This window comes from Arachis duranensis, chromosome 5 (assembly GCF_000817695.3).
Source record: "Arachis duranensis cultivar V14167 chromosome 5, aradu.V14167.gnm2.J7QH, whole genome shotgun sequence".
In the NCBI taxonomy this organism is placed as follows: Eukaryota; Viridiplantae; Streptophyta; class Magnoliopsida; order Fabales; family Fabaceae; genus Arachis; species Arachis duranensis.
Window position 1 is genome coordinate 94,235,694 of NC_029776.3, and position 13,110 is coordinate 94,248,803.

Genomic DNA, 13,110 nt, shown 5'->3' on the forward strand with positions numbered 1-13,110 from the left:
TTTTTTTTTTTTTTGCTAGATGATACATTGATACATCATTTAATTGGGATAACTTTTATTTACTTATGGAGATAAACTTGTCAAAAGGTCATTTTCATTGTTCAAGTATAATAAATCACCAAATCAAATTCAATTCTATAATAAGTTGATTTGTCTAAATATTGTAATTTTTTAAAAATGAATAGAAAATATTTTTCAAAACAAATAAAAAAATTTATTTTTTAAATTAGATTTATTTTTTGAGATAGGACCAAAATCGAATGGGTCAAATCCAATATCAATAATATTATATACTAAATAGAATAATTTACGTTAATAAAATAAATAAATATTAAAATTATTCAAATATTCTAAATAAAAATAATTACATGACTATCTTAAATAAATCTAAATAAATCGAATCAGAGAGATTTGATTTATAGTTTATACAAATACACATAAATCAATTTAATTTATTTGTAAATTACCCTATTATATATTTTAGCTTTGTAAATATTCTATTAATTAATGAAATATTTAAATTTTAATATAAATTAAATACTATATAAAAATATAATTAAACTTAGGACATTTTATATATGTTCCTAAGAGACTTGTTAAAGATAATATTAATAAAATTTTGATAGAAAATATAAATTATTTTTATAATTTTTATACATTCAATATCTGAGAAAATTTTAAAAATGTCTTATAGTCATAAAATAATTTAATTATTTCATTTAATAATATATGTAATTTTTAACTTATTTATCAATTTATATTGCATAACATATCTCGTTTACATTATAAACGAGATATATTCAACATCAATTTATTTATAATATAAATAAGATAAGTCTAATCCTCACTTCTATAAGGAAGCCAGTTAAAGTGTGAGGAATGTCACTTTCATTCCCTCTTACGCTTTCTTTCTCTCTCTTTTGGACATTTTTCTTGATATTCTTAAAGTACTTGAACATTATGACGTACGTAGATGTATGAGATGATGACATGAACTACTTGAACGCGAGCATATTACTAGAACGATCGACTTTTAAGTTAGTATTCTTATTTTCTTCTTTTAAATAAATAAACATATAGTTATAGTTAGGGTATTATTATAAATTTAGTATTGTTATATATGACTATAATAAATGTTGTTTTAGTAACATAAAATAGATTAGTTATCAGATTAGCTTTTATTAGGTAGTAAAATATATTATTAGTATCTTCTGAATATTAGTTGCAATGTTATTAAATAAAATTTTTAAATATTTGATTTAGAAATTAATTTTCCTAGATAGATTTATTAATTAATTTAATTTAATTTTAAAGAATAATAAATTATGAAATGTGAAATAAATTTTATTACATTTTTATTCTCTATTTTGAATTTTATATTTTTTTAATTTTAATTTTGAATATGCTAGATATTTTGTTTTGCTTAATATTTGTTGTAATGTTCTTAAATAGATTTTTTAAATGTTTGATTTACAAATTTAATTTTGAATAGTTATTATGGATTTAGTTAATTTAATTTTAAATACAACTAAATTATGAAATATGAAATAATTATTTATTATAATTTTTATCTCTTTATTTCGAATTTTATATTTTTTAATTTTGATTTCAAATATGTCATATATTAAATAGATTTTTTATTAAAATATTTTCTATTGAGGTAAATACTAAATTGGTACTTAAAAGATTTTGGCATTTACAAAATAGTACCTAACTTTTATTATTAACAAAATAGCTCCTAAAAAATTTTAAAATTTGACAAAATCACCCAACTGTAAAATGATGATGTCACAATGAACGAAAAATGCTAATGTGGTTGTGAGAAGAGAGTTCCGATGATGACAGAGAGCTCCAACAACGTTTCCGACAACCTCCTTCTTCTTCTTCGTGTTCGCTGCTTCTTCTTTTTCAACACACCGCTGCATCCCCTTCCGCCATGGCAGCTGAAGAAGAAGACCGCCATAGCACACTGCTGCACTTCGCCGCATTCTTCGTGTGCGCTGCTTCTTTTTCTTCAACACGCCTCTGCGTCCCCTTCCACCATGGCAGTACCTCGCCACGTTCTCGAGTTCGCCGCTTCTTCTTCTTCAACATGTCGTCGCGTCCTTCCGCATCCCTTTCCGCCATGGCAAAGAAGAAGAAGAAGAAGAAGAAGAAGTAGTAGTAGAAGAAAAAATGTTTCCTCTGCCATGGCAGCACCTCGCCGTTGTGTCCCTTTCCGCCATGGCAAAGAAGAAGAAAAAGAAGCGTCCCCTCCGCCATGGCAGCACCTCGTCGCTACGTCTCCTTCTGCCATGGCAAAGAACACCGAAAACCGTCATCGGAACTCTCTGCCATCATCGGAGCTCTTTTCTGATGGTCACATCAGCATTTTTCGTTCATTGTGATGTCATCCTTTTACAGTTGGGTAATTTTGTCAAATTTTAAAATCTTTCAAGGGTTATTTTGTTAATAACAAAAGTCAGGTACCATGTTGTTAGCGCCAGAATCTTTCGAGTACCGATTTGGTATTTACTTCTTTTATATTTTAACAGAGGCATCACTTACTACTCTCTAGGTGAGTTAGCCACATTGTCGCACCATTGGACGACATTCTCCCTTACTTGAGGGAGGCTGGGTTTGGTGACACGGTGCAGCTCAGGAACTTTGTATTCGACAACACCCTGATTATTATATTCGTAGAGCATTGGAGTCTAGAGACCCACACTTTTCACCTGTCTTGGAGGTGAGTGCACTATCACCTTGCAGGATGTTGCGTATCACTTTGGGTTACACACCGACGAAGAACCAGTGAGTGGGTGCTTACGTAACTTCTAGACATGGTACCAGCACCCGACGTGGGATTGGGTAGAAGAGCTCCTCGGCATACTCAGCAGCAGGGGCGCGGGGGAAGGAGTCGTTTTCCATCAAGCTAACATAGCTTAAGGACAGAGTACATCATATCCCTTTTGGTACAAATTCGGTCACCTTCCGACAGTACACGAGGTGTTACATCTTGTTGTTGAATGGAAGTTACCTGATAATAAATAAGTCAAACAACCAGGTCCATATCAGGTATCTTACATTGTTGGCCGACTTCGAGAGGAGTCGCAGTATGTCTTGGAGATCCACTGTGCTTGCATGGGTGTACCATTCATTATGCTCTACAGCACATCGATCCACCATTGATATTGCTGGATGCATGCCACTACTGGTGTTAAGGATATATCATCGATTTTAAGAGTGGTGCCCATCTGAGAGGTAGATTCCAAGGTTTCAAACGACCGTGAGATATATCATTTTGTATATGGTTTTTCTCTTGTCATTCATAGTAATTTAATTTTATTTTGGGTGAATATCCATCTTGATCCTTGATGAGTTCTTCAAAGGACTACGTGTCTCCCAAGAAAAAAAATATTCATTTCGGTCATTGATAATTAACTTTATAAGACTAGTTAGTCCTTTTATTAATGATCTTTCTTCAGAACATGCTTATGTGACACGTTAATTACTAATATATCCTCTATTTAATTTTTAAAAGTAAAAATCATTTAAAAATCACTAATATTTCTTAATTTTACACAGTAAATTTAGTCAATGTATTTAAAAAAAGTAACAAAAAAAACTAACAATTACCCCGAAAAGATAACGAGACTTCCAACAAAAAAGAATTTGCTCATCTTAGTTTGCTTTTAACGGATAAATCAACAGTTTAATATGTTATGTAGGCTTATTCCGTTAATATAGAGAAAAAAATTAACAGTAGGGCTAATCAGTCTCACAGAAATAAAGTTCAAGGACTAACAAAGATATTTTTTATTGAGAGTCTCGTTATCTTTTAAGATAACTATCAGGAGTCGTTTATGAATTTTGTTTTCTTCTTTTATTTTGCATCAAGTGATGCATTGCTTGTTATTGTTGCATATATCCATAGGTTGATATGTATGGCTGACACAGCCAATAGATAAAACCCTACAACTACAATAATGAAATACATGACACAACTAAGTATCCTCTGTGGGCTTATTGGGGCACCCTTTCCGAGTATGGCCAGTTTGTTTGCATAGCCCACACCTCTTCTCTATACGTTCGATCTCATCTATCTCATTATAAAATCTTGTAGAAACTGGTCTCTCAGTTGCTTTCTTATGCATGGCGAGATTAGGACGCAAACGTGTCTCATACCACTCTGGCTATAGCTTCTCATTTTGTATCGGCGGAAATTCTACCTCATACACCTTGAACATTGCCTCTTATATATACACTGGATGAACATATATTTCCCACTCGATACTTGCAGCAACACAAGCAGTAAGTGCATGACGACACAGAAAATGAAGTGACTGAAAAGGACCACAGTCACATGTGTCCACACTCAAACACTGAAGCCTTCCTATTGCGATGTGTTACCCACATCTTTGGGATTTTTTTTCAATACCAGATAGAAGCCACTGAGAAAACTAATTACCGACGGTCAATTATGCATGTGCCTCCCTATCCTTCATGACAAACAACTGTTGTAGCCTCTCGTAAGTACATCTAACAATCGATGAAATTGGTAAATGCCGCATACCCTTCAAAGCTGCATTCATGCACTCGGAGAGCTTTGTTGTCATGTGCCCAAGCCTGCGACCGCTATCACAAGGTTGTAACCATATTTTCTTGTTAAATCTACTGACCTTGTCTGACATCTCATGAGATTAAAATGGAATCGGTTGACATTCATCCCAAAATAATTATGATAAACAAGAATATACTTTAGACATTGAATAATGGCTTACCAATATCTGAGATTCTATTGTAGGACAACACGGAGACTCCAAAGACATCTTGCTGCATATTGCCAGCAATGCACATGGTACTTTGATTGATCCGACTCCACGACTCTATACTCAACACTTCTTCAAATGCTGTAATTCTTCACACCTAGCATGACAACCTCCCTATTTTTGAATATGTGACCAATGCAAAATTACACACCACTGTCTGTGTTGTAATCGTCTCCACCTATATTGGAAATGGAGTTTTTCTCATGCATCGTGTCCAGATCTAATGTAAGATAGTGGCTGAGTACAACTGATAACTTCGGAATTGATTTTGGGGTAGGAAAAAAATACCGAACTATTTCACCGATAGGAGTCTCTGGTATAAACTTCTGCTCATCATCATTCTCAAAAGAACCATTTTTGTTGCTATCAACAACATACTCTTCATCCGACTTCTCACTGTCCACGTCCATGTGTACTACTAGACTAGCACGGTGCAAAGGGAGTGATGCAAGAGGTGGGTTATCTTGGACAAAATTTGAGGCCCAGAACCACTACCACCAACATTACCAACCTCCGCAGAAAGCTCCATCACTTATTCAGCCATGATTCTCCCGTAGATATCAAACATCAGGCGCACATGCTCATTATCATCTAGTCAAAAAATACAAAACCAAAATACTCGATTTTTCATCGGTGCTAGCAACCTATATCTAACTTTTCCAATCTCCTTCGTCCCATTAACACTGAGACTCGTCAATATCAGACTCTGTAACTCAAACAAAGAACTTAGTCTCCAAGTGCGCAAGAGAATAGGACTATCACACTCAAACACAATTTCATTGTCATTATTTTTTATATGATAATTGGGATATATACTTACAACAATATATCCACTACCACTAGATACTTTTACTAGATTTATTAAAAGAATGGAGAAGAAGAAGTGAAATATTTGTGAAGAAGACTAATACTTACAGATCATTTTATAGCTGGTCAAAATTTCTCATAATCTATGTCGTTTAGAGTGTAAATGATATAGTTTTTTACGTATCTCGTTTATACTATAAATGAGTTGAATTTAAGTGTATCTTGTTTATATTATTTACAATATAAACGAGATACGTGTAGTGCATCCTCTCACATGTATCACGTGTGCAAACGTGATATGTTGAACGCAAAAATATATCTTATCTCATTTATATTGTATGAGCAGCGAGCAGTTGTGATTAGCGACTGGCGGTAGAAAAATGAGACACAATTGTGGGCGAGAGGCGCAGAGACGAGGCTGATGTGAGACGCCACTGCTATGTGTGTCTGTTCTTATGCTTGATCGGAGAGAGAGAAACGAACCACCGCGAAGTACAGACTGGCGACAAACAACACATGAGTTGGCAGATGCAGTGGACCCCGCAAGGAGATGCGCGACCACACGGTGTTAGCAACAACGACTCTGTGAGAGTGAAAAGGTTGAGACGCCGTTTTGGTTCATTTTAGAGTGAGAAAGTGTGAGAGTGCGTTGGAGAAGAAGATTAAGGTTAGGATGAATGAATTGTTCAATGGAATTTGATTGATTAATTAAAAAATTCACCTATATATACACATTAATAAGATTATCATATCAGCAAAATCGACCACTTTAGCATTATTTTCGTTAGAATTGTATTTCAATGAATTCACAGATATGCTTGTCAAATTTTAAAATTATTCAAAGACTATTTTATCAAAAACAAAAATCAATTTGACCAAAATCCATGTGATATTTTAACCTCTGTTGCTAAGGTTACCGGAGCAATCTATAATAGGAAATGAAGTGGAGTGTTGCATTTTCAAAACTCATAACTCGTCTGAGCCACAGAGCCAGTGACCAGTGCTTGTTTGTTTTGTAGTTAGTTGCGATGTCCATCGACCTCAAACTCTCGCGCTTCAATCGTATTTATCGCCCTTCGGTAACTCTCTCTCTCTCTCTCTCTCTCTCTCTCTCTCTCTCTCTCTCAAATGTTCTTAATCGATTATTGATTGGGAATTTGACTTCAGGAAGCACTGGAAGGCAAAATCATCATCAAAACGCAGTCTTCAATTTCCCACTATGGAATTCGCCTTACTTTCAAAGGATCCGTCAACATGCAGGTTCACCCTTCTCTTTCGTTACACCAAACAGACGCAAACTTTATAGTTAGTATTTTATTGAAGCTTTAATTCATGGTTTTGTTGGCCTTATTGTTGTGTATGGTGAAGGTTCGTGGAGGATCAGCTGGTGTTGTTGAGTCACTCTATGGAGTTATTAAGCCAATTCCTATTTTGTAAGTTTATTTCTTGTTCTCTTACTGTGTAATTTGACAAGCAGAGTGTGAATTTTATTGATGTTGTTGATTTTCTTTTCCTTTCAAAATATGGCAAATAGTGTTAATGATTTCTTGCTTCCTTGTCTAAACAAAATAACAAATTGTAAATGATTTCTACCTTATTCATTTTTGCATATATGATCTTTCTCGATGAGCCAACCGTAATGCATAACCTTGTAATTATAGATTTGCATATCAGTCTGCTTATTTGGGATTTGATTCAGTTTCTATGTGACTGTGATTAACTTACCGGTCTTTGACTAGGTAAATCTTCATGAGAGACGATATTTTATATATAAATATATATAAAACAAGAAGATAGTAATGATAAGAAGAATTCAAGAGAGTACATTGTATCATCTATTGTTTTCTTTTTGATGGTGAAAGTGGGTGGCATTTCTGTTGGTCCCAGATTTATTTGGGGCTAACATTAGTCCTCTAAGTTTGCTTTTAATTTTAGCTGTTAGGTTGTTTACTTTTAGATCCAACTGTGTGTAACTCAACTTGTATTTATGCTTTTAAAATTGGCAAATTATCCCTGTAATTTGTTAATTTTGCGAGTAAACACCCAATTTGGTCCGTGTATATCTTCCTAGAGGAAAATGCGACCCATGACAAAAAAAGAAAACAGGACAATTTGGCCCTTGATCCTGTTTGTCGTGAGACAACATAGCCCTTTTTGTGAAATCCACCGTGAACTGATAACAAAACTTTCCTAGCTGGCTTGTTATTGTGATGAAATGACCATTTAAGTGCCGTGCTAGAGGGGGGTTAGGATTGGTCAGGACCAATTTGTCCCTCATGACCCCACTACCACCACCCTCCACCTCCACCTAAACCCCTCGCCCTCACCACGACACAACCCCACCGCCTCTGCCTCCGATGTGTCTTAAACTGTCATCGCTGCCTCTGCTGAAATTTGTGATCTCCAAAATTCTGATAGACTTAATGTTTGATTTGATTTTCAAATTATTATTAAACTTAAATGGCACAATAAAACATTGAGTTTATAATTGTAAATAACAACATCATTGGGATATATTGTAATTGAAAAGAGTTACATTCAATATTGCAATAATGAGTTAATGTTTTTTTTTTTTTTGCAAATAAAAAAGTTTAAATGCTTTAGATAAAAACTAGGAAATGGATATTGCCACTCCAATTTTGATAATCCCACTTCTTTTTTCCACAAATTCATAAAAATATACAATGCAAAAGAATCATGTGTGGAGTGGCATTATCAAAAATGGAAGTGGCATTATCATTTCCCTAAAAACTAGTTGGGACCAACATAAACGCCATCGTGAAGTTGTTTGATAACAATTATGCTTTGCATGATCACTTTCATTCAAGCTGATACTTTGCTAATAGCACTCATTAGGAATTTCTGGTGTTACAGAAAGGAAAATATGAAACTTGTTATGACTAACTTTGTAAACAGGAATAGGACCACCGAGGTTAAACCTTCTGGAAAGATTGCTTCGGGCACAACAGAGGTAATATATCATTAGTGAATGAATAGAAGTTCTATTTATTACAGTTTTGTCTTTTAGACTACTTATCTTATTAAGGCATGATATCTAGTATCAGCTGTCAAGTGGATAAGATATTGAGCTAGCCCATTGTGTTTTGTTTCCCAAAGAGGTGGGCCTGGTGCATGAGGTTCTTGTTTTGGGGATAGAGGAATTTAACTTGATAAAAAGATAAGCATAACCATATGTGATTCTGCAGAGGTTTTCTCATAATTATGGTGAAGTTCAGTTAAATATCTGATTTCTAGACTTGCAACCATCTGGAAGATTAAGCTTTTAAGAAGCTGTTTTGTTATATGATTTTACCCCTTAATGAGTGTCTTGTCTCATCTGGATTTACTTTCTCATTTTTGCCAAAAATATGATACTGTCCTACGAAACAAATCTGATCTCACTGTTCGAATAACATAGTTGGATTTGTTCTTGCAGTTCCTGTCTTAAGTTGGCTTTTCTGAACAAAATAATATTTGAAATACTATAATGTTCTTTTGAGTGAAAATTTAGTACCATATTTGACAGGTTTTCCTATTAATTTGATTTAACCTAGTTCACTGTGTTCATATTCATTTAAAGGTTTGCAATCTTGTGGCAGATACCATTTTCGGTGACCCTTAGACAGCAAGGTGAAAATTTGGAAAAGTTTTATGAGACTTTCCATGGGGCAAATATAAGTATCCAGGTAATGTAATGGAAGATGCTTTCTTAGCCAACTGATCTACATGATTAAATTTTCACCACCATTCCTACTATTGATTATTATCTCTCTTTTTGACATTTGGTAAAGAAGTTGGCTTTGATCTTAATCAAGGTTGAATATTTTTACACTAATAAGGTTTGGTGATGCCATATGGTTCACTGATGGTGTAAATTCTTAGAATTGAAAATTGATCAAAATTAACTCATTTTACATGTGTAAGTCTCTGTTTTATTTATTTAACTTATCAACTAATTTCAACAGTTGGTGATTGATAGCCTTTATAGTATTTGGTGACTGTAGATGTGACTCGCGGATACTTACATAAATCTTTATCAACAACAATGGAGTTCATTGTTGAAAGTGATAAAGGTATAAGTTCGTTGCAATCAAATGTTCTGTTTTTATACATTTATTCACGTAATCATGATTAAACTACTAGTATTTCTTTTGTTTGTGGATTTTTTCAGCTGATCTTCTACAACGGCCAATTCCTCCAGAAATGGTCATCTTCTACATAACCCAGGACACTCAACGACACTCTCTACTTCCTGAATTAAAATCTGGTGTGTTGTTCTTTTATTTAAGGGTATACTTTCTACTCAGGCTTCGTTAAAACCATTTATCTTATTGCATTCACATTTCTCATTTACTGTGGCAGATATTAACTTGCTTGTGTTTGTTGGTAATGAACTTGAATAATAGTATTTGCAAACATTTTAATGGAAAAAATCATGAGGTTAATGCTGATGTATTGTTGAATAGGTGGATTTCGGGTGATGGGGAAGATCTCTTCTCAGTGTTCTTTGGCTGGTCCTATTAGTGGTGAGTTAATTGTAGAAACATCTGCAGTTCCGATTCACTCAATCGACATTCAATTGTTTCGTGTTGAGTCCATTCTTCTTGGGGAGAAAATTGCAATTGAAACATCTTTGATACAAACGACCCAGGCAAGTGATACAAATTTAAGAGCATTTGAAATTAAAACAATGTTTTAACTCCCTTTCCATTTATCAGATAGCAGATGGAAATGTATGCCATAATTTGACTATACCTATCTATGTAATACTTCCGCGGCTTCTGACGTGTCCAACAACTTTTGCTGGGTAAGTGTCTTGTTCTTGATAATTTCCTTTCAGTGTATTGCACAATAGTAATTGTTGCAACTTTTTGCATGTGATGTGCTCAAGGATACTCAGTAAACTGTATTTCCATTTCATAAATAACCTTATAATAAATTGTTTCATATTTGCTTGCGAAAATTCTTGGATCCTACACTGCAAATCTTGATGGCTAGATGTCTATTGTTTTATTTTATTCCTTCTCTATTTTCATGCAGTCCTTTCTCAATTGAGTTCAAAGTTGCCATTGTCATAAGTTTTCAGTCAGAGCTATCTCAACTGCATAAGAAGACTGACTCCAGAACTCCAGAACTTTGGGTAAATTCAGTTCCATTTTCCCCAAATGGCAGTTCATTTATCATTTATTGTTCTTCACTTTATTAAGGATCCTTTTGTTTTCCAATTTCCTTTATGAAACTTCAGCTAGCAATGGAAACATTGCCGCTCGAGTTGGTTTGGACAAAGTAAGGTTGTGTATAAGAATGCACCAAGCTATAGCAGGCAGGAAGTGGATATATTGTTTGATATAACATTTGAATTGGTTTCAAGTGAATTGGCTTTCTATTTCATGTAATGTAACTTCCCAAGATTTGGAACAGTGATACTTGCACTGGAAAAGTCTCATGTAGACTTTACAGGTGTTGATTACAACCATATGTATATGAATTTTTTCCCCCTCGTGGTGTCTCTATCTACATCTAACATGACATATGAATAACAATTTAATGGCAAAGTAGTGTATATAGAATCTCCAACTAATTTGGCTCTCGTTTTACAACCTCAGGGATACATTCAATCAACTTACACATATAACTCGAAAAAAATTTATTATATATTACTAATTTTACAATTAAAATGTATCACATGATATTCTTTTTTTGTAATTGAATTGAAATTTTTTACTCCAAAGTCAAGGAAGTCTCTCCTTTCCCCTCTTTCCTTTTTTATATTTCTTTTTTTCACTTATTCAATCTCTCTTATACATCAGTATTAATTAATAATTATTAATTTAATAATTAAAATGCATTACATTTTTTTATTGCAATTAAAATTAAATTTATTAAATATTATTAATTTGACAATCAAAATATGTCACGTAATATTACTCTATATCATTGCAATTAAAATAATTTTTTCTTCTAAAATTAAAAAATTTTCTTTTTTCTACGCATTCTATTTCTTTTAACTTTTTGATCTGTCACAATTTCTATTTCTTTAAAATCAAAATGCTACTCTTTTTCCAACTATTTATTCACATGCTACTGTTTTGCCACAGTGATATATTATTTTTTTGTTCATTAGATAAACATCTTTAATATTTATTACAAGAGCGTTACATATTATTTATTTTTAAAATTTTATAATAAAAATTAAATAGAGATATAATTTATTTAAAATGCTTACAATTTCATAATATTATTACAGGCAAAAATACTAGTGAATATGTTTTTAAACATAATCAACTGTTATATTTACATGAAAAAACAATCACCAATTAGTCACATTGTATAAGAATATGCAGCTAGTGTTTACAAAAAAAAATTGATTATATTGCTACAAAAAATTTATTATTTGGCTTATTGGCTTGAATTTGATATAATTACGATAGATTTTATTTGGGTGATGGATTATTTTGTTAAAGATACGTGTGAAATAACATGTATATTATATACAAAATGTATAGTACCGCTTTTTATGTTTGTGGAGCACTTTTGAAACACAATAGCATCATCCTTCCATGACTTTTGTTTCAGTACTGAAAAAATATCGGTGGGCCTCCTGGACCCCCTTTTTTTTTTCATGGTATTTTCTAACCCAACAGGTAAAGAATTAATCCGTCACGATTTAAACTTTATTTAAGGGTGATCAATGAATTACTATATGCACGTTAAGGAACAAAGGAAGTAAGGAACACTAATTCTGGACAACATATTCGTTTTACTTTCTCTAGAGTTATTGACTAAGGTGAACTGAGTGACTCAATGAAAGAGAAGAAAAAGGGAGGAAAAGAAAATTGAGGTGTGGAAATGTGGAATGCTTGGTTATACAATATCTTCCGACTGTTTGGGAGTAATGAAGTGCAAGGAAACGACACTAATATGCATTAGAATTTTGATAAAATACGTAGAACAAATTATTACATTAAGATATGGAGCCAACCAAATTAACATAATTGGTACAAGGTGATGGTCGATGGCAATGCTGGTTGTCTTCTCCTATTTGGTTAATGGGTCATGTTTTGTTTTTGAGTATATGGTCTTTGAATAGTTTCTTTCTTGGTGGATGTTACAATACTCCTCTCATGTTTGGAGTTTTGAAACTTCTTTATATTATTAATATTGTAATGTGTGTTGGCACAATTTTTTAATAGGTATTTTATTAATAGAGCTTTTATTATATATTAAAAACTTCCTCAAATAATTAATGTCAACAATATTTTTTTAAAAAATTAATATTTAAAAAAATTAATACTAACATAAAATTATATTTTTAAATAAAAACCATAAAATAATTATAAAATATTAATAGAATACGTTGCTTAATAAAACAAAAATAAAAAAAAAACGTTGCTTATAAATTATTTTTATAAATTAATAATTTAATCTCCCATCTTTACTTATTAAGCAACATTTTTTTAATTATTGTTTTATTAGTGTTAATTTTTTTATTGCA

General features: G+C 32.7%; 2 protein-coding genes across 2 annotated transcripts in view; one reads left to right on the top strand and one right to left on the bottom strand.

The window, feature by feature from the left end:
- Positions 1 to 2,127, bottom strand: part of LOC107490495 (pentatricopeptide repeat-containing protein At1g11900) — a 6,644-nt gene extending 4,517 nt beyond the window's left edge. Inside the window, exon 1 of the mRNA XM_016111272.3 lies at positions 1,916 to 2,127. Within this exon, the coding sequence (XP_015966758.1) occupies positions 1,916 to 2,127 (212 nt within the window). The remainder of the gene's footprint in view (positions 1 to 1,915) is intronic.
- Positions 2,128 to 6,512: 4,385 nt separating this feature from the next.
- On the top strand, positions 6,513 to 11,134 carry LOC107490635 (uncharacterized). The gene is made up of 11 exons (XM_052261340.1): positions 6,513 to 6,694; positions 6,783 to 6,875; positions 6,984 to 7,048; positions 8,532 to 8,586; positions 9,215 to 9,301; positions 9,604 to 9,688; positions 9,787 to 9,882; positions 10,082 to 10,270; positions 10,338 to 10,422; positions 10,656 to 10,755; positions 10,861 to 11,134. Exons 1-11 carry the CDS (start codon positions 6,644 to 6,646, stop codon positions 10,903 to 10,905), a joined length of 951 nt encoding a protein of 316 aa, XP_052117300.1. The 5' UTR covers positions 6,513 to 6,643; the 3' UTR covers positions 10,906 to 11,134.
- Positions 11,135 to 13,110: the final 1,976 nt, after the last annotated feature.

Coding starts and splice junctions, on each gene's coding strand:
- LOC107490635 (XM_052261340.1), top strand. CDS start 6,644: ATGTCCATCGACCTCAAACTCTCGCGCTTCAATCGTATTTATCGCCCT. Junction 9,302..9,603: donor GGGCAAATATAAGTATCCAG/GTAATGTAATGG, acceptor TAGCCTTTATAG/TATTTGGTGACTGTAGATGT. Junction 9,883..10,081: donor ACTTCCTGAATTAAAATCTG/GTGTGTTGTTCT, acceptor ATTGTTGAATAG/GTGGATTTCGGGTGATGGGG.